The 26,178-nt window shown below is 35.6% G+C and overlaps 1 protein-coding gene across 3 annotated transcripts in view; it reads right to left on the reverse strand.

Annotated features, from left to right (window-relative positions):
- Positions 1-225: 225 nt before the first annotated feature.
- The window catches only part of LOC138179767 (cysteine-rich secretory protein 2), a 98,146-nt gene continuing 72,193 nt past the window's right edge, over positions 226-26,178 (reverse strand). For all 3 annotated transcript variants that reach the window (XM_069112896.1, XM_069112895.1, XM_069112893.1), the window contains exons 4-7: positions 23,321-23,457; positions 11,425-11,570; positions 8,786-8,992; positions 226-3,799 (exon numbers count right to left, since the gene is read on the reverse strand). In XM_069112896.1, the coding sequence (XP_068968997.1) occupies positions 3,544-3,799; positions 8,786-8,992; positions 11,425-11,570; positions 23,321-23,457 (746 nt within the window). In that variant the 3' untranslated portion in view covers positions 226-3,543. The remainder of the gene's footprint in view (positions 3,800-8,785; positions 8,993-11,424; positions 11,571-23,320; positions 23,458-26,178) is intronic.

Consider the following 26,178-nt stretch of genomic DNA (forward strand, 5'->3'; position numbering starts at 1 on the left):
ATGACTGAAATATCTTTCATAAAAATAAGATATTTTCTTGGCAATGGTACTCCATAACATTTTCAGTTTGTTCAAATTATAAATTATATTAGAAAAAATAAGATTTTTTGTTCACCTTCGTATCTATAAGAAATCACATAAGAAAAACAAATTAACGAAGAACAAACTTGACCAAAATATTGTTTCGAGAAAGTGCACTAAAATACTCATAAACAATTAAATGCCTTTTAATATTTACAGGATCTTTATTTCGGTAAGTGAACGAAGTATGACAGCTTACAACGTTTTCGATCGAGGATGTGTGCGTAACTGAGAGCCTCGTATTACATCGTTACGTGTAACATTAATCAACCTCTCATCTAATCGTCAACCCAATTAACTGTGTGTCTTCTATTTTATCCACAGCATTTATGTCTCACGTGTACATCCGCATATATTCTCCTTAATTATACGTAATACCTTACGAACTATGCACTCCACACCATTTCCACCCCGATTCGTGTTTCGCATTTCGACGCGACTTTCAAAAAAGTCCGAAGAATACGCTATTCATTCCCAAATCTTCAACGTTGTTCTGTAACATTTCTTTCTCTTTTATACGTCTCACATGCTATAATTATCAATGAAAACACCGTGAAACGAGATGAAAAATATAATAGTATCTTCGTAAACGTAGTAGCAAACGAATTCTAGGAGGACGTTGGATATACACTTTTGGAAATCGATCGATCGAGAGCGAACGAGTTTGCCTGTAATTATATAAAGTGGCCTAAAGAGTGAAATTAATGTTCGCTCGGAAGGCTAACATACAGATTAATACAGAGAATAACATATTAGAAATACAGTAAAAGAATGCATTCTTAGCCTTTCGTGTAGAATAATGAGGCAACAAAGGGAAAATATACTTAATATACAAAAGCTTAGAAAGGAAATATTTCTTGCAGAAGCGTTTCTCGACAAAAATTAGGCTACTTTCATAATCACAAGCATAAGTTAGTACTTCTCTAGCTGAGAAAAGTTCTCGCTTCATAGTGTTACAAATAACATGTACATTTTGTCGTCGAGCACTTGTGAATGCAGCAATATATTCGACAAAATGGATTTTTTTCTTCTTAAAAACGGATTGATTTAAACGATGGTCCTAATAATTTATACGATGCTGGAATTAAAATCCCTATTGTCTAATAATTGTCTGAATGGATATGTAAAGGTCCAAATTCGCTTACAATTCTTATCATAGAATAACTATCTGTTTTGTTTGAAATTGTTTTTTGACATTGAAAATGGTTGCATTCATAAGTCCTCGAAAGAGTGACTAAACGCTCCGTCAGAATTGAACGTTGAATGAAATCACGAGATTAATTGTAGCGTCGTGATTCTGTGCATACACTGGTTATCGTATAACTTATATCGCTAAACACGTTTAAGATAGGGGTTTCGGTAATGTTCATACATTTTTAGTCCCACGTTTAGGCGACGTACAAGCTTTCCGATAAAAGTCATTATTCATTTTCATGCGTATACTTCAGAAAATAAAAAACAATATATGAGCTCAATTATTCAATTTCACTCTTCAACTATAAAAATCATCACTTAATATCCTATAATTATTCTTAACTAAAGAAAAAAGAAGAACAACCATACAGGTCTTTCCCATATAAAATTAATTACCAGTTAACAGAAAATTAATAACTTTTATCGACAGCTCTCCGAACGTCCGGAATCAAACGACGATCTAATACAGCACCGAGAAACACCCACCATGGTTCACCTATGAAGTTTTCGCTTACCTACACGTATTTACACACTGCATGCACGTCTATATAGACACTCTTATCGTTTACAAATATCAAAAGGATTCGCCTGATTCTCTCCGTTTCGCGGGACTTCGGTTCATCCCTCGTCCATTTCTCGAGCCATTCAGCCCCTCGTGGTTCGCCTTTAGGGCTTCCTTTCAACCGGCGCCTCAGACAAAGGTTCAAAGACGAGCCACGAGGACGTTCGCAGAAAATAGAGTAAATTTCCGGGACGACGTTGTCGAGGATGATTACGGAGCAAAGGGAAATTGTCTTTCGATCGCCTGTGTTAATCGTACCGAATGAAAACCACGAACTATGCGGAGAAAACAATGCCGTTGTATTAACTATATGTTTAGGATAGATTGTTGAAAATTTATTCGATTTACGTTTGACGTTTGAATAAATAGGCAATTTAATATTTTATTATTCGAACTTTTTACTAGAAATAAAGTATTTTAATCTTGATTTTAAATTGCAAGTAAAGGGAAGTCTGGTTATAAAGAGTTAACTCTGTTCTTAGTAGAAAGATATTTCAGATAATTACAGTTTACCAATGGACAGTTAATTAACGAATGAATTGAATCTCTCTGCAAGTTTCAGCCACGTTTATGACCAGCAGTATCTTCACCGGTATTCAGGCTGTAACAAGAATGTTCGATACGACACGACATATTAAACTTGAGGAATGTTTAAAGTTTTTCTCGGGCACCGGAAACGAATTCATCGAGTTCAATTTACTTTCTCGTCTGCTTTTTGATTGCCCTCCGTTTTCTCCCTGCTCTACAGCTTCCCATTTTCAAACGAAACATCCTTTTAAAATATTTACTCTGCAGCTAAGGGGTTGTTAACCCTTTGTACTGAACTGTCGCTGTATAATGACACTGACAAATGATATGAAAATTATTTCTTACATAAGTATAAGTAACGATATATCTGATATGTCTACGTCTATATATCTAAATTGGTATAAACAATATTTGATTATATATGCAGTAATTAAGATTATAAAAATAACATTCAAAATCAGTATCAGATGTTAACAAATATTCACAAAAAATGTTTTATAAATTACGTAATGATCGGCAATGTTCAAATAGAAACTTTCTAAGCGTTTAATTAACCATTCTATTACAAAGATTATATACGTATTTAATAAACAGATATTTTTACAAACGTACATTACACATCCACTAAATCGTATTAACGTTTCTGTTATCTTGTGTATCACGAATTAATTAAATACACCGAATATAAAATATTTGAAACATTACGATCATTCCACACTAATAAACTCCGTCGCAACCTGCGCATTATCCCCACATCTCTTCATTACCAATTTTGAATAGTTAACAGCGTACAATGTATAAAAATCTACGATGCAATCTACGGGAGGCTGAGACACCCCCTTCCTCGATCAAACTCAGCCTTCGTTCAATCAAAGAACTCCGCTAATTTTCTTCGCTTTCATCACAGAATTTCAATTTCCCTTTGTTCCGCAATGAATCTACGTAGAACGTCGTGCTACGAAACGAAGGCAGCGATCGACGAAAACCCGCAAACCGCCACCGTAACCAAACTGAACCTCAGACCTTAATTCACTCGCTATCCCGCTGGGTGGAACAGCTTGAAAATAATTTCGTACCTCGTGCAGGATTCGTCGACCTTCTCCCTTCTAAGTAGCGTAACGACGATCGATCAACCGGTGCGAAGAAAAGGGTGTAAGAGCCGCGTTGACGATCGTTCACTACCCGTGATGATAGTAGATCTTGTCCTTGCAATTGCACGTGGCACCGCAGAACTTTCGTCGTTCGCGGCCCTCTTTCGTGTTCGTCTCGCAGACCCAGTTACGAAACGTCCTGACCAATTCGGCGCAGTTCGACCAAAGATCGTTGTAGTAGCAGGCGTTCGTGCACAGCTTGTTGTACGAACAGTGGTCCTTGCACATGCTGCACGGCTTGCCCGCCACGTAAGGACGGCTAAGTTGACCTTTGTAATTGCCGCTGCAAGTAGAAAGAATTGTGAGCCATTAACATGGTTTTTTTATGCACATGCACATCGTTTGTTATAATTGTCTTTGTTTAAGGCTACTATGAAACGTTTGAGAGTGGGATGATATGGAATTTGGTATTTATCTGATATGAAGAATACAGGAAAGAAACACAATCTTTTGTTTTAATGTCGCTTTATGACTAAAAATCAATGTTTCAATACGAAATAGTTAAAAATAGAAATATCTTTCAATATTTTAGAACAAAGAGCAATTCTTAAATTATGAGATAATCTAAACAGTATAATAGCCTAAATCGAATAAAAGGATATTGTGATACTGGATTTAAGTGCTGCCCTGTAAAAAATGGAAAATGTGATTTATCGTCTTTTTCCTCTGCTCAGCCTCTTCGCAGTTGTACAATCAGTTACAAGGCACTCCGCATATCGATATCAATTTTCTGCTAAGTAATTATAATGATCTTTCCCAAGAGAGAAACATCCGTTTCCGCAACCACGAAACAACTTTTCTCTGAATAATTTTTCTCTAAACAACCGGTGTTCGATTTTATACAACCATCATAGCTGTATTTCGACCAGAAAGAATAATTTTGCCCGGCTGCAATCAGAGCGCAACTTTCCTTCATCTCCAAGAACACGACAAAAGGCTCTCTAGCTCGTTCATTTCTCCCCATCAATTTCACCCCATCCTCGTGGCAAATGCTCGCCTAATAACTCCGCGTTTACCCGCTTCGACTCGCCTGCCTGGCACTCTCTTCCTCCGGCAATCTTTCCTTCAACTTTACTTTCAGACAATTAAGCCGTGACGTTTCACGACGTTTCATGATTGCAGTTCGCGAACGTCTCGAGCAACTTTCTCTACCCGTCAGACTCTACGTTTTCCAGCGACAAACAGCCTGAGGAATGAGCTCGAGCCAATCCTCGCGACCAAGTCACGATTAATTTACATTTGGAGTATTTTTCGCGCCCGGTTACCGCGATCGTCGCCGCGCCGTTTCGAATTCAAATGTCCCGCCGCGAAATTCATCACGAAACCGCGCCGGAAAGTAAAAAGTAATACTGTTCCCCGTCACAGCTCTTTATCTACTGCTCGATCGAGGGAAGACCGCGGACATCGTATTAGATCATCACGAATTAGAAGAATTAAAAATCTCTGTAAGGAAAGATCGCGTAGAGCGGGTTTATTGGATAAATGCTAGAAATCGAGGCAATGAATAGTTTCGTCGTTCCTGAAGGATTTTGTTTCTAATTTAATACGTTTGGCGATTACAGTGTTAAAGCAGGCTTTTTGTTTGCGTCGCTTTGATTTCATTGGATTGTGGACTTATATTTAAGTTCATTTGTATTCATGTACCTGTCTTGTAATTAATGAGATTTTTAATTACTGCGGCCTTCAAATTTTTATATTATGCCATCATTCTTGTTTCAATATAGTAAAAGAGATTTTAATATTGTAGAAGTAACTTTAGTAAAATTGGAAAATAAGTCGTAAATATCGGTAACAACTGCATCACATTTTTCTGAAACTGACGAGCGCAGTAAAGTCGATCAAAGTTCAAATTAGACTACATCAGCTATTCTTAAATAAGATCTTATCATAGTTGCATAAGGTTTGAAAATATTTACCGTGTCCTCGCCAAGAAAATATTAACAAGAAACGCGACGTAAAATTTATTCTTGTTTATTTTGCTTTGCGTGCAAGAATTACGTTCAAAGAGTAGAGATAATAATTCCTGGCTCGATTAATACAACCGACGCGTTAATACTGGTTTTTGTGTAAGTGGTTTGAAAATTAATTTCTTAAAACGCGGCTGACAAATTGTACAAGTTATCGGCCGTAATTTTCAAAAGAATAATCGTCCACTTCATGCGGCTGTTGCGTAAAGAACTCGAGAAGCTTTCCTGAAACACGATCCAAGGGGAATAAAATTAATTTCGAAAATGTGCTCTTGCGTCACGACATCTCAGAGCATTACTCCGGGATATTATTCCAGAATACTACGATGTAGCACACTATACCGTACAATAACAAAAACACATATTTCTATAACAACAATAACAAAATATTCGTTGTAAAATGATGAAGCAGATAAGGAATAAAGTAATTGTTAAACGAAGCATGCAACATGTTTAGAATAGAACATTTTAATGTCTATAATATGTAGGAATTTTTATTGAATCGTTCGAGTTCCAAGAATATTTATAGAGCTTGCCGAGAGATAGAATGTTTAGAATTGAAAAGCATACACGCAAAAAATTGGGAACGGTTTATCGAAAATATTCTTCTTGAAATAGTAAACACTTGGTTGAATCGGATTAATTGAAAAAACCAATCGAATAGCACAGATTGAATGGATTCTGGGAATTCTACGACCAAATTGCAGGAGCAGGTGCCTTAAATATCGCTGTATTTAATTTTAAACGTGTTAAAAATTTAATTTCGTTGACTGTTTATCGAGTGGTTGAAAAATTAACGATTTTACGATTTTCGGGTTTAAAAATCTTATTGCAGAGTTTTATGATCTTTCATGATCATCTTCTATGTGAACAATAACGAATAGACAGAGAGGAATAATAGAAACAATGTCCAAGGTGCTAAACAACGTGGTATTCTGGTGAAGCGATCGTGAAGAAGTTTATAGAGGGTGGTCAAAAAGTGGCTACATGCACGAGAGGTCGGAGAAGTGGGTCAGACGTCAAGTAGAGTCTTCTTCAGAGAAGACGTGCTCCTCTTGTAGACAAAAAGCAACACCAGATACACGAAATGTAACGTACACTTCGTGATTCAACTTCTTTTTATTTTCCCTCTTCTTTTCCACAAGCATGCACGCAATTTAGTTATACCCTCTCATTGCACTCTCATTCGCATTTTCCACGTTTTTTAATTGTGCTACATTTCCTCGTTATAATCCATTTTCAATATCTGTTCGTTTCATAGGACACGCTCGTTTTAGGAAAATGACTTATAATATTGAAAATAACGAAATATCCAAATTGGGTAAACAAAACAATTCATAATTATTGGAATATCTAGTCGTACCAGGTAAGGTGTGATAATTAATTTAACATTATAATAAAATAAAATTGTTTTGACTTATCATCGTATAAATTTTCTCGCTTACAGGCCGTTGACCCAACATGATAAATATATCTCAGAATGTAATCGCTCAAAACACAGAGCTTAAGGCGAATTATGCGCCGTGAGCGCGATTTGCTGGCGAGATTGCAAGCCTGTCATGATTATGACGATGCAAATGAAACCGTGATACTCTTTACATAGAGGGCTACGTTGCAACTGCTTCGCGAGTGGTCGCACAGTAACTCGCAGAATATGACTGATGAAACACTGATAAAAGACACTGACATAAGATGAATGACTATTGTACGAATCGTCAGATTTGTCGAACCGATAGCGTGTTACGTTAATATGAAATTCAACGTTCGTACACACATGTTTAATCTCTTACAGCAAATAAGTATCTATAATTACGTTACATATGACGACATTTAAGACGTGAAATTTATAGTACCTACTATTCACAATCTACTGAAAGTTAGATTTCTTTACAATCCATCGACCTCATAAACACCGCCAGTTTTCCTCTTTGATTCCCTCTTCGCTATCTTATTTTCTATCCTTTTAATTCCTTTGTAATTTCCTTTCTTTATTTATCCTTCCGGGCAGTCCTAACGCGCGTACACTGGTAATATTTCCTTGGCGCGATGCACCAACAAGGAGGAAAGAAGGAAAGAAGGAAGGGAAAGAGACGAAGCCGAGAGAATTTAAATTACGCGCGTCGAGCGCCGTCATAAATTCGTTTCTCGACCGCAATTTTCCGGATTATGCCCGTGGCCTTCCGCCGCGGTACCAGGCAAACTTTTCGATTACAATGAGCCACCATCATAAATTCCTGGCGCAGGAAGCAGCTGCGACTACCTACACGCGGTAATTCCCTGTGATACTTGCGACCACACGTGGCGAAGGCAACTCTGTTACGTTCGTTTTTCACCAATTGACAGCGTGTGAAAAATTCATTAATATGTGTATTTAAGAACTCTTTAACTCGCCTTAATTCAGTTTCAAACGTTTCTCAACATTTCACCAAATCAACGTTAACTAAACTTAACTTCAAAGTTTCACGATTGAATATGTTCCGCTCGAACAAACTTGATTTCTTCCTCTTGTCTTAAAATCTTACTACTTATCTACTATCTTATTATATAAAAAATTACAAATTTCTGTCCTACATTGCTCTGCCGGTCTATTACTCGGAGAAAGAAAACTTAGTTTTTCAAACGAATTCAAGCAACCTCGTGCCTTAACACGCTTTTGAAAATATCCCTCTGAAGCCGGCAAAATTAAATAAGACGCTTGGAAAGGAAATCATAATAGCCAGTCGGTCGCGTTTTTGAAACGACTAAACCACAGAACCGAGAAAAATGAAACGAAAACAGTGAAACGAGAGCGCGCACAGAACACGGCAACTGCGAGAAGCTTGAAGAGAATACACGCAAAGGTACTTCAGCTTTGTTACCGCTCCGTATTGTATTCCTTTCGCTGTTCGCTTTATAGGCGCTTTTTGTTCCTTGACAAATGGCTCTCTCGTAGGCACCTTTACACCAAACGCGATAGATCCAAGTTCGACGTATACTTAAAATTCTAACCAATCCCGGTGCTCAAATTTCGCATTATAGAAATCTAATATTATGGGGAATATGTACAAAGCTGTATACTTAAAGTTCTAGGTCTATAGTTTCGTAACTTGTGAAACAAATTGTTAGAATATCCTGTAACAATTGTTCCGAGATTGGTAATAAAACATTATTTTATTTGGTACATATACTGCATAACTCACAAATTGCAAGTCTTACTATGAAAATTTTCATATGACTCACTATGACTCACTATGAAATAGAACAAAAAATTTGTGAAATTTCAAGGTATCTTATTTTCAAATTGTCAGCAATTGTTTACTCACCTTGGAGCATAGTTGCACACATACATGAAAAAGTCCTTGCCGAGTGGGCCTTTGCCACCAGTGCAATGACTCACGCCACAGCCTACTAAATGTGTGGTGGCCCACACGATTTGAGTGTAATGGCCGATTTTGCGATAATCGTTGGCTTCTTCGTTGCCGTATTTGAAATCTTTATATTCCATGTACCACATTCTGATAGCGAAATTCCTGAAAATGAAAGGACGATTGATTAATCGGCAAATTTACATTAACATCTTCCTTTTACTTTCGCCACCATTGTACAATTCTACTCGGGCTGAAACGCCGTTTCTTCTTCGCTTTGTACACTGAAAGAAGCGAGGAGCGTTCGAAAGGCCTTTCAATCCAAAAGAAGAGAATCAAGTCAATTAAAAACACGATAGACTCGGTCGAATGGTTTCATTGGAATTGTCGACGCCAAAGGAGGACGTGGAAGTGACATCGGCGACAATTGTTCACTGAACGTCAACAGGTGGGTCTCTAAGGAAACCAGCGAGTACGAAAGCAAGTTATCGTTAGGCAGAAGTAGAACAATGCTGGTGAATCGTAACTTCGAATCAGACTAGGAACTTTCGTGCCTGAACAATAACAGTTTTTTCTACTGGGAGTCTACGGTCTTCCGCGTATTTATAGGCTTATTCATACGAGGCCACTGAATAATGTATTACCTATTTTTAGAAAAGAATTTCTTACATTGAAACTTTGTAGAAAGTAGCAAATAGAATTTTAGTTATACACGGCTCAAAGCTATTAAAAAGAGTTTGTAACGAGAAGAGGTTTTATTGTATGAAACAGGAGATTACTTTCCGTTGCCATCGGCAATTCCAATGATTGAAACATTCGTTAAAGAAATGCAGAGATACAAATAATGAGTATAAAAATATGTAAATCTTGTTGCAAGTGAATTAATTATGGTAAATTACAAAATACACTGAATCACTGTACATTGTGATTAATGCTGTACGAAAGGAATCAAACAATTTCATTTTTATAAATTATTACTACGTAAAACAATATATATAATACAATTTACATAAATTATATAACAAATATACGATTTATACAATACATAATGACGTAACGTATGATTGATATTTAAAATGTTTCAAATTTATGATACTGCCTGATATTGTATTACGAATAAGTTGATGAATAAAATTGCGATTTTTATGTAGCATGACAAATGAGAAAAATAAGGAATTTAATTTTATTAAATTACATATCATAGTAGCGAAGGGATGCAAAAGTATGCGCTATTTTAGCAGTAGTATGAACATAGCTCTTGGCGAATTTTAACTCTGAATCGGCTCATGCGTTTCCGCCTGGCCTATGGTTCCCTTTTCTACTGAAACTTCGAGTGCTTTGTTACGTTTGTTAAACGAATTACAGAGTGCATTGTGAAGCGCTAGACGCTAATGACTCTTTCCGAAGGAAAGTCATTTGTTTTCGAATTACATAAATTATCTCGGTGGCAAGCAATGTTTTAAGTTGCATTGATTGCATTAGTCAAATTGGTAGTAATCATTTAAACAATTTGATTTCCCCTATTTTATCCTTCGGTCATTTCTCTTAAATTTCACTACGAACTTTTCGAATAATCCAATAGTCCAAAAAGTCCAAAGTAAAATGTAATTCTAAAAATTAGCAAATATTTTCGGCTATATCAAGACACTCAAATATTCTAGTCCAGAAAAAAATCAAACTTCCTCGATAAATTCTAATACTCTAATGTGTTAGTCAAACACTGTAACTCCCTTCGCTCGAAACTTGAAATAATAATATTGCACGAGTAAATCCTTTGGTAGTAACAATGATAGTTAGCGACTTAATTGAAAGGTATCGATGTGGCAATTATACGGAAATAAGGATCCGCCTTTGTCTGCGTTCTGTGGTGCACTCTACTCGAAATTCTATGCCCCATGCGCCAGAATTCTGCGGTTATTGGAGCACCACGGGGACAATCATCCCCTGCAGCGAGGATATCTTCCTCTGGGGCACGAATACATTATGCGTACAATCCACGAAAGATCTTTTGAAGTAAATTTGAATAATAAAGAATTTTAAGCCCTTACAGGGATGAAAGGTTTGTAGATGCTAGAATAAGATACGCTCGCTGCGAAATACATACATAGCTTAGGTCCTTTTGCATAATTTTGTAAATGCGAAAATTTGAAAATTTCATGAAGCAATAAGAAAATCAGATTCAAATAGAAATATTCATAACTTATTTATATTCTCTTCTTTCTGATTTAGAAAAATAGATTGGTGGATGTTAGTTAAACGTCAAACGTATTTTCTGATACATTTTAACCCTAAATCATCCGAAACTTTTTTGTCTGAATAATAACGGGCTTTTCTATTGAAGCACCGCGATCTTCGGCGTCTTCAAACGAAGTTTGGAATAAATTCGAAGGCACAAGACGTTACTGTATCACTTTCCCACAGAAATTTAATTATTTTAAGATTCTATGAAGTAACGCAATGCTTATAATATTTCCATGAATTTGATCAAGTCTATTGTTCTGCTTGAAGAACGTCGAGGATTAGATTAAGCTGATACGACTTTGATTGCTCATTGTATGCAGGAATATGTAATCTTACTTGAACATTTTTAAACTCACCATAGCGTCCTTCTCGTTGTAATGAAGATATTTTGCCCACTCGACCCGAAATCATCCAAATATCGGCCGGTTGCATTGTCATGTACCAAACCGAGGCATCGATTAGCCCATTTCTGTGCAGCTTTACCCAAACCTGGATGCCACTTCTGAAACAATATAATATTTCCTGGTCATATTACATATCATATACTCCTGTTCATAATTATTAGAGATTCATCGTTAGAGACACTTATAATAAAATAAGAAACATTTATAATAAATAAATAAATACAATAAATAAATTTAGGAAATGAAAATCTTTAAAACTTGTCACTTGATTTGTAAACTAAAAAACCAGCGAAGAGCCATCTCCTCAATTGTTAAAATTCCTTAATCAATTTTCGATGTATTTACGTTATATTTAGAAAACAGCAGTAAGCACGCGAAATATAAAAAAGTCATTGCCCGGCTATTTTTAAAGATGAAAATCCTTTTAAAGCACAATCTCAAATAGCCTCATAACCAGCACGATCCCTTCACATCCACTTCGCGATACAATCTCCACAGAAATTTATCGAAGAACCCCTCCGTAGGTTCCCTCCATGAAACGAAAGCGACTGTAACCAAGTGGCACTTCGTTTATTCGGAGCCCGTTAATTTTCACCCCGGTATCGCTTTAACGCGAGAGCGATCCGAGTTTCCTCATAAAAATTTATAACTCGCCACGACCTTACGATAGTCGCGTCCGGCCATCGAACCGCGGCGTTAAGCACTTTTACGCGAACGTCTCGAAGAGGGAAGGACTTTTCTCTACGAGCCCCGCGAATTTGCCAGCCCCGTTCTTCACGTGAAGATTAGAACGATTCCGTGGAGTCGTGAATGCGTCGTCGAGTCGGCATGCTCGCGCTATGCTATGCTCGTAACGAACCGCTCGTAAACGAGAGTTTATTAAGATGTACTATTTATTAGAGGAACGCGGATATGTTTACGTAGGTACTAGTGGCATTAGGCACTGTGTGAACTCTTCGAGATGAAATCTTACGCCTTAGTTACTATATTAAATATCAAGCAATAGTTTATTACTTTATTTAAATTTCGTGAAATTATAAAATCTAGGAGGAAGAAATAGCGATGAAATAGTATCAAAGGAATTCTTGAAACTACATTTCATGGTGACAATATTAAAAAGCAGAATTTGATAATGTAAAATGATCGCAGAAATTACAAATAAAATGTCGTGCTGGTGCATAAATTAAAAATTCAGAAAATTTCCGTGAAACTTAACTTTCTTCCTGATTAAGCGCGTGGTAAATGCAAATAAAAAAATCATCCCATTTTGTTCCGTTGAAATTTTACAGAGCCTTTGCAGAATACAATTAGTTCAATTATCTTACGTCCATGTAGTTGAAACAATTACAGAACATCGCGAGCAAGATGCGTTAATGGAATGAAGCCTGCATTTAACAAATGAAATCCAACTTTGAAATAAAGCAGTCTGTGTAATTTGTATTAAACAGAAATTCCAGATAAATCTGCATATTCCTGCAACGAATTCGTAGAACGAGTTAGAGTCAATTATAATTTATAAAATTAGTTTCGTTAGTCGGCAAAGAGATCGTTTTCCCCTTACATACTTTCTTATACTTAAGGAAATGGATCCGTTTTTCATTGGCGTTTTTGACATGAAATGATATTAAGCTTTCTGTAGATGTTTTTTAACGTAATCCTCATCGAACCAAAAGTGTGAAATCCATGTATGAATGAATGAAATTATACTTTTATACGCGCAATATAATCAAAGGTGCTGATGCAACTATCATTCAAACGGTAATTAACGCCGAAATGTTGTGACGAGAATCTTATTGCAATTGTAAAATAATAATTAGTTACAACACTGTACTAATTATTTTCAACAAGAAATATCTTGGAAAAATCTTGGAAAAATCTTGTACAGGAGTTCCAACAAATCTGTAATTACTTATATGAATTCTTTCTCCTTTAGGATGGGTGAACACTCTTGACCACTGTTTCACTTCATGTTTGGCTATTATACTACAATTATTTTTGTCATAAACTGACATTTAATATAAATTAGCACAGTACTATGTCAGAAACTAATACCACAGAAGAATAAATTTAGCTTTAGCTCGTAAGAAATATAAAAATTACTCAAAAATTGCTGCAATAAATTGTTAAAAGTGTTAAATTACAATAAACATTTAAGAGTTATTAAATTTGATTCAATTATAATAGAACAATCATTTTTCATAACATCGGAAAAGATCATTCGACCAACTAATCGGAACATTGTCAAGTGTATGTCACCGGGTATACATGTAAAGTGGTCATTTTCGTTTCTATTTCCGTACCATGAATATCGAAAACAAATTTTCTTTTACTTACTAACAATTTAGTTATTCATTTAATATTACATTTAAAAAATGATTAGTAGCATTAAAGCCATTAATCTATAACATTTAAATTTGATTATGTTACGATAGAAAAATCATTTCTTATGACATCAGCAAAAATCGTTAATGTGTATACATCAATTTAATCAGCACTCTGATATAAAGAGACTTGAAAATATACCGTTTATATAAAACACTTGTGCCACTAATTTAAAACAACTCTATTGCTAATTTATAAATATATGTCATTAATTTTAGACAATTATTCCATTAATTTGTGACAATTTATTATTAATTAAAAACAAATATTCCATTAATTTTTAACAATTATATCATTAATTTATAGTAAAATGCTATTAATTTGAAAAAATTAAATTAATAATTTATTTTATTTCATCTACTATTCATTAAAGCCTTGAAATCTTTCACGTGATATTTTGTTTCTATTTAATTCCAGTTTTTAATGTTAAATACTTTACTTAATTTTTCATTTCACTACTTCATATAAAATCAGTGAAATGCACTAGCAATGCAAAGTGTACCCATTGATCGACTATGGAATTTAACTCTTCGTGTCCGCTCAAGGCCAAAGAATTAAACCGTTTTCATGGACTTGAGGAAGCAACTGTAATCAAATCAAGGACCACGAAATCTCGCCATCCAATCATGCATGTACTATTGGTAAGCCGCATGGTTTGCTTCCTTTGGCGATGAGTTCCAATCTTCAAATATGATTATTTGAGCTCAGATACGGGTTTAATACGAGTTCTATCAATATGTATACAATTCAATAACTAAGAACATATAATATATCTTTATTGAAAGGTATTTAAAACGCATCTCTATGCTCGTGTACAAACCTAACAGAGTGATGTACAGATTTTATTTTTGTCTTAATGAATTTCGACTTATTGTCATAATCTATAGCATTCTCTGCTTTTGAAAACATAATTGATAAAATTATTTGAGAACCAAATATGATGCAGTTAAATGTCCTGAACAATTTCCTACGTACTGTACCCTATTCCCTTTAACAAATTAGATATTTTATTATAATTAATAATAAGGTATAATATTGCGTATGAATGATCTATATTTACGAATATATATATATATTATATATAGTATAGATTATATATACGAATAGATAATACTAACTTGTAAGATATATTTTGATAATAACCTTTACTCTCGCTGGCACACTTATAGATATATTCATATTAAAATCACGTACGGCACAAGCCTCTTCGACACATTCAGATTCTAATTAATAAATTTCAATACTAACTAATTCTTTACTATCCAATAGTTTTACATCTTTTGCTCTCGATAACATGAATGACAATTACTCGTGAACCAAGTATAATACAAGCATGTTTAAGAACCTTTTACGTAATCTATTTATCGTCTATTCATAAATCTATTCACGAATCCATTTCCGTCTCTCCAATTATACATTAAATTGAAACAAATAAAATCTAGTGTAACGTAGGATAAGATATTTTATAGATAGATATTTTATAGATATTTTATAGATAGATATTTTATAGATATTTTATAGATAGATATTTTATAGATATTTTATAGATAGATATTTTATCAATAAATAGAATTACCAATTTATGATATGTAATGAGATCCGAGAATATTCGCCTCCCCGTGGTGGGTCCCAGTAATTAGTATCGTTTTCCAAACATTAATATCTCGAAATACTATTGTAAATATTAGACAGTTAATATAATATTAACTTTAATATTACAGGCGTATTACCATTTGTAAAACGATACACATATTAATATTTCCGAGTATTACTATCAGAAAAACGATATTAAGCTAGTAACTACTTTAATACACTCCAACCTAGGTTATCGAAAATTCCATTCGGAGTTTCCTGATCTAAACTGGACTGAGCGACTGAAACTGACTGAGAGACTGAAACGAGTGCGTTTTAGCTTTAACGAATTATAAGATAGATACTTACGTTAAGCCGATCGCCACCCCATTATGTACAATGACGCTTGTCGAACTTGCAACGAAAAATAAAAATCTATTTTCTTTCGCCCCTCTCGCTGATTACATAACACAAATTGTTCTCGAGATTTATTGGCTCGCTATCGTTCATCTATTGCATTCCTTCTATCTATTGCACAGCGTACTCGTTCGCGCGTCGGTCAACGTGTACTTGAGATTCTCTTGTATTCGTAAGTTGGCCGAAGGACACCTTTGTTTTAGTGACTGCTCGATAACTGTTCGCTCATTGCGTCGAGTCGCGAGGGTTATCGTCGAGCCGATGGTACTCGCAAAGTCCAGTCAAGGATATGCGACTCTGCCCAATTGGTACTTCGGTACTCAGACAGGGTTAGAATCTGTAATTTGATGTACTTCGTAATCTTGTTCGGCGAGTCCCTCCCACTGGGAGTGGACCCTTCTAGTTCAGTTGGGACAAGTTCCTCGTAATCCTAATCAGTGGTTCCTCTCATCGGGAGCTCCACTTGTTCATTTGAAGTGTGTCAGATTACAGACCCGCACGCTCGATCCTTGGCTGGACGACCGCGGCATCATCGGTCGATGACTTCGACCGTGGTTCGCGTAAATTTCGAACGGCGAAGCAGGAATCGAGTGACGGTCAATCTTTGAACCTCCCGCCGAAACTTGGTGTTATATTGTGCACGGGAATGCGTCACGTAGGTTCCTTGCTTCTTTCGAGAGATCGCGATTTCGTTCGTTCCGGGCATGTCACGATTTTTCTTTTATTCTCTGATTCATCGTTATCCTTTCTGCCTTCCCTCTTTTTAAGGGGAGTTCAGTTAACTCATGTCAGAGTTTACAATTTTCCGATATTTTGAAAGTTAGAGTTTAATAGAACGACTCGAATTCCCCTTTGCAAGACATGAAATTACGAATAAAGTATCGATAGTTTCGTTTTCTTTCCGCCGTTTCTAGTTAGACAAATGTATCTTTGATGTTGTTCATAACGATCGGCGTAATTGCGTGGAAGATAGCTGTTGTGTCGTGTGTGCCTTATTTTAAGATTATAAAATTCACGTGAGCGCTGTGCAGGAAGTAGATATTGCGTGATGCATGCATTATTTTAAGTTTGTATTCATGTAATATTCATGTAAGCGCTGCGTAGGAGATAGGTGTTTCACAGCTTAGGCTCAGAACTCGACATTCTTCCCAACAACTTGAATGTCGAGATTGGCAAGCAATTTTGAGTGACTCGTGAGCAGGTTTCGTAATTACCTGCTCATGGTGAGACCTGGTAATTGGCATCGTTTTTCAAAGATTAGTCTTCACGTCATCTTACCCTTTCTTTACATTATTTTATCATTACTACGCTAACATAGACCAGTATAGATCATGCAAAAGTTCTTTCGGAATCTTTTCGTTGAACTCACAATCCTTCATGGGACGCCTGTGGAATACCGCAAGGACCTCGTGGCGCGCGTGCGTCTTAATTAATTAGTTTTAATAACCTTTATAATAATCTGTATAATCTTTGTATAGAAGATGAATGTTACGTCATGTATGCTTGCTTTTAAGTTTATAAAAATTTGTGTAATCCTTATATATACATGTGTGTGTATTTATTCATTTATTTATTCATTTATAATATAATACAATATGTATAACGATTCCATATAATATACACGTATATCATGTAAAGATTATGGAGAGTTGCGTGCTATATGCTTACTTTTAAGTTTTATATGTATTAGTTTTAACTTTCAACTGAGGCAGCTAACGTGGGATGCGTGCGTCTTAACCTTAATTAATCATAAGGGAGATCTTATGCCTCAGTAAATTATTAGCATCCATCGTGGGACGCAAGGAATATCGCAGAAACATTGTGAGATACGTGTATTCAAGTTCTCGTTGACTTTAAGACAGATATATCTAGATAAAGTCCATGGTGCACGGTCTCTCTACCAAGATACATTGCCTAACATAGAGCAAAAAGTTAAAAGCTCCTTTATCTAATTCTTTCAAATACTAAATTATTAAATAGAACGATTGATTTAACAAAGTATTTATAGTTTAATTTCGCCCTAAGTGGGGGTCTTTGATGCGAGAGACTGCCAGTAGTGCTGCCATCTAATGTACATTAAATTAAGTAGGTTTTAGTTCTAAGATCTAGATTAAGTTAATTTTAAGTCTCATTGGTGGACGACGAGAGACGAGTAGGGATTTTATTCTTCGTTTCAAGTTTTAGTCTTAAGTCTTGGTTTTAAACCTTGATCTTTGGGTCTTAATTTTAAGTTTTAGAATTAGTTTTAAATCTTACATAGTTTTAACATATTTCTGAAATTTTTATGACTATTTCACTCTTTCGTGAAACACGGAAAAACAGTGAATGTCACATCTATACCTCGTCTGTGATTGTATCGTTCGGAAGCCGAAAAATTGAATTATACGGCTTTCAACGTTATTACCGAATCGTTCTCGCATTTTCTACTCTTCCAGATTGTTTCCTCTGTTATTGCCTCCGAATCAACGGATAAGCTCCTTGCGTTCCAACTTTTGTTAATGAAAATCGCGCTGCATCGCGGAAATTACCAACTTTCCTCGAAGCGGTTGATTCACTTTATGAGATTTGGAAACGTATAATGATACGATGTTTGTGCTAGTGTTGGTGTTCGGAGTTAGAATTCTGCAAAAGTAACTATTATTTCTCTCTTTCTCTTTTTAACACTATAACTTATAAATTCGTCAAAATAATAACTTTAGATTTTTTGTTTTTTTTTTTTTTCTTTGAGGATTATCTGAAACATACAGCTGTTTTTAGCGAAATTAATATTCACCTTTATTAAAATAGAAACATGATCATATGTACGTACTTACCTACTAATTTATTACCATATCGTTTTAATTAAAGATATCTTCGTGCAATATATTTAGCTTTATACGTGGTAGTAATGACAGGTACTTCGCGTATATTCGTGGAATTTTTTAATCGTGTATAAAATTTTAGAAATTATGTTAAATTCTTTGATTAATTCTCTTTCCCATGAAGAAGATTGTGGAACGTGAACGGAATATGGAAACTTACAAATTGAGTTACATTTAGAAAGTTATGAAGTTTTCACAAGGTCGAGGTCTAAAACTTCAAAAGTGTAGAATACAGAAAAATTATGTAGATTTTGTGGAGTTATGGAGTTCTTTAACATGTTTTGTGTCATAGACTAGTTTACAGATGTAAAACTTTCAACGGATAAAGATGTTTGCCACGCTGCACTGTTAGAAAAAGATACCATACTACAACAGTGAAACACAAGGACGGTTTTCAAAGCTGATTTAAAATATTTAAATGTCCTATTTTATTACCGAAACAGTTGTTAATATTTATCGCGTGTTAATTTTAGTGGAGAATCATACACGTGATTTCGAACGTTCCATGTCTTGATTAAAATTGAGTATTTTCCTGTCCATGAGTAATTAAATGGCTTGAAAGTCTGGCTGATGAACAGCAGCGCGTTCCAATGTTATTTGACAATAACGAATGCTGGTACTTCAACCACAGGGATTCATCATCGTTAATGCGTTGCCCGTGAATAATCAGGATCAGGGCATGACTTATGAGATTATTTATTATGCATTAGCCGTAATAGCAGGAAATATCCGCGAAACAACGTAACGATCGTCCATTTTGGTTTTACCGGCAATCAACTTAAAATTCATCATTTGATGCGAGCTATAAAGCTCCCACGGTAACCGTACAATCCGTTGTTACGATAGTGAAACGTGTTTAATGGCAAACGCGAAGTAATTGTTTCGGATGTTGAATGAACAAAACGCTCTGTAACGAGATTGATTTTGGTGACGAGCTACTGTATTCCACGTCGACGTGAACCAAATCGAAAATTTATTTGTAAATAAAAATACATGAGATATTTCCACATGGAATTGTTTCTATACGATACGATATAAAAATCATATATTTAAAACTTTTGTGTTAGATCAGTAACTTTTAAATAAGCTATAAAAAGTTGATTCGCGAGTATTCAGAAAATATCCGATTCGATGGATGTTCAAAATCCAATTAGGATGTCCGTGATTATTTGAATAACAATACGGAATATTTCTACATGAAACTGTTTACTATAACATAGAATTTGAATATTCGACAAATTTTCTAAAAAAGGATATGAAATTTTGTGAAACATTAATATTTGAGATGCTTGCAATTACTTGAAAAGAGATACGAAGGAATCGTATTGTGACATAAAAATTTACACGTTCGGAGCTTCTATGTTGATCGAAAATATAGAAGTGCATGAACATCGAACAGTCTGCTAATAGAAAAATAATCGAATCCTATATTAACTGAACTGGTATTATCCTCAGTAAAACTCTGCATATCCGTCACCTATAGATTATCTGATATCTCGAAAATGCCCTTATTTTATTTTCAAATATAATTTCCAATTTCAAAGATTCGCTTTCAATTATTAAAGAAAAAGAATCTCAATTATAACAACGAATTGCGTACTAGAATCACGTTTACTCGTGGCAGGTGGAATTTTATCAAATGAAGGCGGGAAGGCCGGAACCCCTTTGTGTCTCTTCCACGCTTCGTTAGCCACCCCGACAAAAGCAACTGCTCGGTTTTTTAGGAAAGAAAACGCGGCTCATTGCCTCGGCGAGAGGGAATTCGTCCGTCGCGGCGAGAGAAGCTTGGGATCGTTAAACCGACGCCTGTTACAAATGTTTCCACTCGCTCAAACGGCGAACGATTCACCACCGGCTTGTTCAAAGCTACCAATGTTACACCCGGCTCTACTACTCGTGCTTCGTCACGCCACAAAAATAATCGAATTCGCTACGACTCGTTGGTAAATGCAATTGATTTACTTACAGTGAGGATGTAAGGATGTTGTGATGTTTTTGGAAGGGTAGTTTTGGTTTGGTGTCTTTGGCTGAGGTAATAAAGCGTGAAATGCATAAGTACTTATGAACTAAAGTGTACATATAGCAATATAAATTGCTCATAAATATATCCTATTTTTATCATTTCATCAAACATAAGACTAATTAGATGTTTTATTCGAGAAATACACGTATTCTTGTGAGAAAGAATTTAAAATTCACCGCATATTTAGAATTTAAAATCACTGTTTCCTTCTCTCAGCGATAAATTGACTTTTATTTTATGAAATTTCGTAACTACATGCTTTTCCTCTAACGTTTAACAGCAAAAAAAATATCGAATAAAACTTCAATGGCATTGCCAAAACCAAACGTGGAGTATACAATCGGAGGGAAATAACGTTGTTTATAGGGAAAGTAGTTTCGTGGTCCTGATTATGTAAACTGCAGTTCGTACGTAAAGTTTAATGCTGGTTTTACTGGGATAAACATGATCCAAAAGTAATTTCCATTTTCACGATAAGACCAACAGAATATCGATTTCCTTTGTTTCTCTTTTTTTTTGCATGTTTCTTTTTCTTATTTATTGATTTCGTTTTCACTAAGGGGATTTTGGAAATCGTGAATGAGAAAACGATGCCATTGTTTGCATAGAATAATTCTAAATTTAGTCAAGATACTAATGTCGATTTCAAACAAAATTTAGTATCGATTTTATCAGCTCAACTGAAAAAAAAATGTTTTATACATGAAAATTAATATTTTACATAAAATTCCTATAACAGAAAATAAAAAATAAATAAAAAATGAAAAAAATAAGAAATATGATATGAATGAATAGAAAATAAATTCGGACAGCAGACTGTGTACAACTAAAACTCGTTATTCGCCAAATTGATCTGAACAATTTTTTAATCAAGAAGCGAAGGGAAGATATAGTGAAATTTTTTAATTAAAATTTCTTTATTAAAAAATTCTTAAGCTCTGAAGCATTTAATTTTTATCTCAAAATTTTAACTCAAAGTTTGCAACTTTCTTTCATAACAGTGTATTCTGTTGCGTTACTGCAACAGCAACATTTCCTTAATCGTTCCCTTAGCATTAAATTTCCTGTTTATAATTATGTTTAGACAAATACAGAATGTCCAACGCAGCTAGGACGATCACAATACCAATTATTAATAACAATCGTCAATTTCCATTTCATCCGTCGTAAGGAAAGATCTTCGTGAACCAACATTTCTTTTTCTTGTTTCCTCATAGAAAGAGACAAACCAAAAACTCAGAAATTTTATCAAAGAAACCATCTCCCATCTCCGCGAATATAGAGGAAAGAACCTTGCTCCAGCGTGTACCACGCTTTGTTTCACGTCGATATCCCGATCCCTCGCATCGAAAGCTCACTCTGTTAAAATGCACGAGCGCGCCAGCGATGAATGGCGGTGGAAATTCTTGGAAACGCCGTGACCCACTTTTTTTTCCTGGGAATGCGTACGTTCCCTAGTAGTTGTGGGCAGCAGTGGGGGTAGTGGCAATAAAAAAGACGCTGACTCGGCGTCTGTCGCTGGCCAGCGCACAGGTGCTGCGCTTGGGATAGGTCAGCACTAGAGTGGGAGAGAGAGAAAGATAACGACACCGAACCGCTCGAAATTATGCTTCGCTTCGAACGAACGATATCTCTGGTACGGAAAGTCGGTTCGACATGAAACAAAAACTGGGTTAAAGGGGAAGAATTGCTGCTTCTGACGGCGTGAGTTATGGGGAGTTGGTGTTGATAGATTTGGAATTACGGTCCGGTGAATTTTAGGGGCATTTTAATAGACGATTGAACGTGCAATCATATTTCCACGTTGTTGTTTATTTGAAAAGTAATTAATGATAAAAAATAAATAGCTAAAAGCTAATAAAATTGAAAGCAATAATCGAGAATTGATAGATGATAACATTTAGAAATTAGTTGAATTTAAAAAATAGATCGCGTACAAATATCACATACATGAGCGGAATTCTTGAATCCCTTTGGATATATTCATGGTTAAATTTTTGTAATCAAAGAGTACTGGTACCATATTGTTAATTACATAATTAGTAATAATGTAAAAATAACAGAGATAACAATATTAGCAAAGAATGGAAGATCGAGAGAAATTTGTTAGCATTACCGTGTCTGAAATAATGAAGAACATTTAAGTTGAAAATTATGAGAAGATATACGCTTCAAGGTAATCATTTCGTATGCAAATATAATTTTAATCGTCCGCCTGGAAACCTTAATTCAACCGGCCCTCCCCTCGGTTTCAATTAAATCTGTTAATCAGGAAATCGTTGTACAAACTAATCTGAAATTTTCAATTAAAATGGAGTACTGCGAAGTCAATTGCAGAGGGCGGAATTAACAATCGTTGACAACTTACTCCCCTGCCTTTCCATTCTAATTTTATTCAAAGTATAAATTTTACTCTGTACCTTCCTTTAAATTTACTTTCTCTCTTAAGACAACGTCATAAATAAAAATCATGTTAGTAAATGATTAATAAAATTAACAATAAAATAATAACGTAATACGATTGATTTAAAAAATAAACTACAAGGTAGGCAATGAAATTTCAAGTGTAACGATAAAGTTGCAAGCGACTCACCATGGCGAGCATATTAGCCGCTGGAGGATTGACTTGCGTGCGAAAATAGTTATGCGTGTCGACGATCTTCTGTCGGACCCTGCCGCTGTTCGTTCTTAGTAGCTTGACAGGCACTCTGTCCCCATACAGCCTTGGTGCTGAAAGCAGAGGCAAACGTTCCTCTCAACAACGTCTCGATAACCGATACTCCTTGTCAATAAAAGTCCTCTTTTCCCCTTTTCCCTCTGTCTTTCACCCTCCCCTCTCTTTACGCGCGTTGCTCCATTTCCTTCCCTTTCGCCCATGGAACAAATGTCCGCTTTAAAGGGGAATATCGACAGCGCCGCCAACTCCAAACAGGGCAATAACGTTCTATTTTCATATCCTTTACCCCTGTTTGCTGCTCCGCGATTCCGCGTTTCGCGGATCGCTTTGTCGAAGAGAAACAGACGGAACAGAGACTCATGTTCGAAATTGAGACGGGACATGCGATTTTCCAAATGGCGCCGAACGGCAACATTCGGAAAGGACGTTGCTTCTTCCTGAACATTTCTGTTGATTGAGGTGAGGCATCGGAAGGGTTGTGCAAACGAAACTGTTGCGTTTGAACACATTTAATTTGTGATAACGCGTGTGTCTGGATTTTCAACCTGTGAACTACGCACGATTCGCGAAGATATTTCTTGAATAATTAAGACGATGCTGAACTCACGATATTGGCGTGATTTTTCCATTATATTTTAGATCGATTGAGAAAGTCGTGATATCTTTCGACTAACTTAGATCTTCATATTTAGAATTCATAAGAGTTGGCCTCGAATCGGAGCTCTCTTTTGTATTCCATAAAAAGTGCATCAAAAAAACGTCGGGAAATAACCTACGTAAGTTCAAGCAATATCTCAACTCTTTTAACGCATCAAGCGGTTTATGATCGAGTGCTTTCAAGTTTTTATTACAGCTAAGGATGGATAATTGAAAAGTTCCATTACGCTGCTATGAGACGTAAAGTACCTACATCTCGCGAGATTGCTATAGTTCTCAACATTATCAGCGAGAGAACAAAAGATATTGAAATCGTTTAAAAAATAAGTTTATCTTTTCCAGTATACCACTAAAATACTGATACACCTAAAAACTGAAAGTACAAGCTTTTATGGAAACGGTCACTCAATTCTCAGAGAAAGAGATTTATATAAAAGAAATTCCCACAATGGCTTATTTCATCGTTGAACGAGAAAACGAAAGGCGCGCCATTAAACGAAGTTATATCGGATCCCCGAACAATGGGTGACACTTATTTTAATGTGAACGAACACTTGCCATGTGCGTTAAGCCGTGATACACGGGTTGCCCGTGTAATTTTTGTCCAATTACCGGTCAACAATGAAGCCAACGGGAACGCGTCTATTATAAAAACGCCCTATATCACCGGATCTGAACGGGCAATCATATTTTACTTCCGTAAAGTTAGCTGCAAATGCATTTGTAAAGCGACGCGTGTAACCAGCTAACACCGGCTAATAACCGATATAAGGGAGTGCTCGTAAAAAAGCTCGTCAACTCCCATGCATTTCTAGCTTTCTAAAATTATTTCGAAAATTGGTCGCGTGATTCGAAGCTCTGTAGTAGCCAGATTTACATAGTGTCAAGAGTTTTTCTTGTATTATGAGAATAGTTTGTTGCAATTCTTCGTATCATCAGCTTGCCTCTTTTTTTACTTTTTTTTCTTTAAAATATTTAAAGTAAAGTATACTGTAAAATCTTAAGTTATTAAAATTTTAATCTTAAAGTATTATAGAATTTTAATCGCGTCTGTTCGCGAGAATAAAAAGAAAAAATAAATTTCTAAAAGTTATTCAGATCTGTTTCTGTAGTTTCGTAGTTTCGAGCACCTCGGGTAGTTTCTTACAGTTACCATCACATAAGTAATTTAAGACAGATTTTATTCGATCACAGACACAACTCGAATTCTTAATTTTATTAAATCACCCGCCTATTTTACATTTTATCATTTCATGATAATACCTTACACGATTTTCTACAAAGTTTCCACCATTTTCACAGAATCTCCATTCCACATAAATTCAGCGTCTAATTAAGGGTTCCTTTGAGTGGAACATTTTCCTAACACCGACCATCCTTTTATCTAAGAACCTGGGTAACTTTATCGACGAGTCCATTAACAGAGCAAACACGAAACCCATTTTTCTTACTGCCGCGTGTCCCAAAATTATTATTTTAATTAAAAAGTTTTTCGACGCGTTAAATTGCTCATCACGTCCCATTGAAAAATTCCATCTTTTTAGAGAACGTAAAGATAGAAAAAATAGCGAACCTAGTGGTTCATAAAATCGACTTGTGTATTGTCAAAATTTTGGCGTTTTAATGGAAAATTAGATGAAAATTTCATTTCAACAAACTAGAATTCGTAGAAATAAATAGAAAATATGTGTTGATTCGGTTAAAAGAAATATAATGTAAAACATGCGGAATGAAATAACGATATGAAAAGAGAAAGTTTCACTTCCTTTATCGACTCTGGAAACGTTCGAAAACTCAGAAACAGTTTCTATTCGCATTTACCGAGTCATTGTATCTTCAAGTCACGAGTAGCAGCCCTTGCGTATTTCGCAGGGTAAGAATTTCGCTGTGATTAATGGTAACGAAAATTCAACTTGGTTCGAGCGACAGTAGCGATATTACTCACGTCATAGTTCGCAAACTCCGGCCCTCGGTAAATACAGATTGGGCGATTTTCTTTCGCTAGATTCCCGACGACAGCTGCGTCCAAGATTTCTCTACGAAGCCGCTCAGATTTCTTCTCACACCGGCAAAATTTCTGGAACGGTTTACCGGTTCCAACTTCTTTTCGACGTGGA

Source organism: Bombus flavifrons, chromosome 5 (assembly GCF_040668555.2).
Source record: "Bombus flavifrons isolate JBK064 chromosome 5, iyBomFlav1_principal, whole genome shotgun sequence".
In the NCBI taxonomy this organism is placed as follows: Eukaryota; Metazoa; Arthropoda; class Insecta; order Hymenoptera; family Apidae; genus Bombus; species Bombus flavifrons.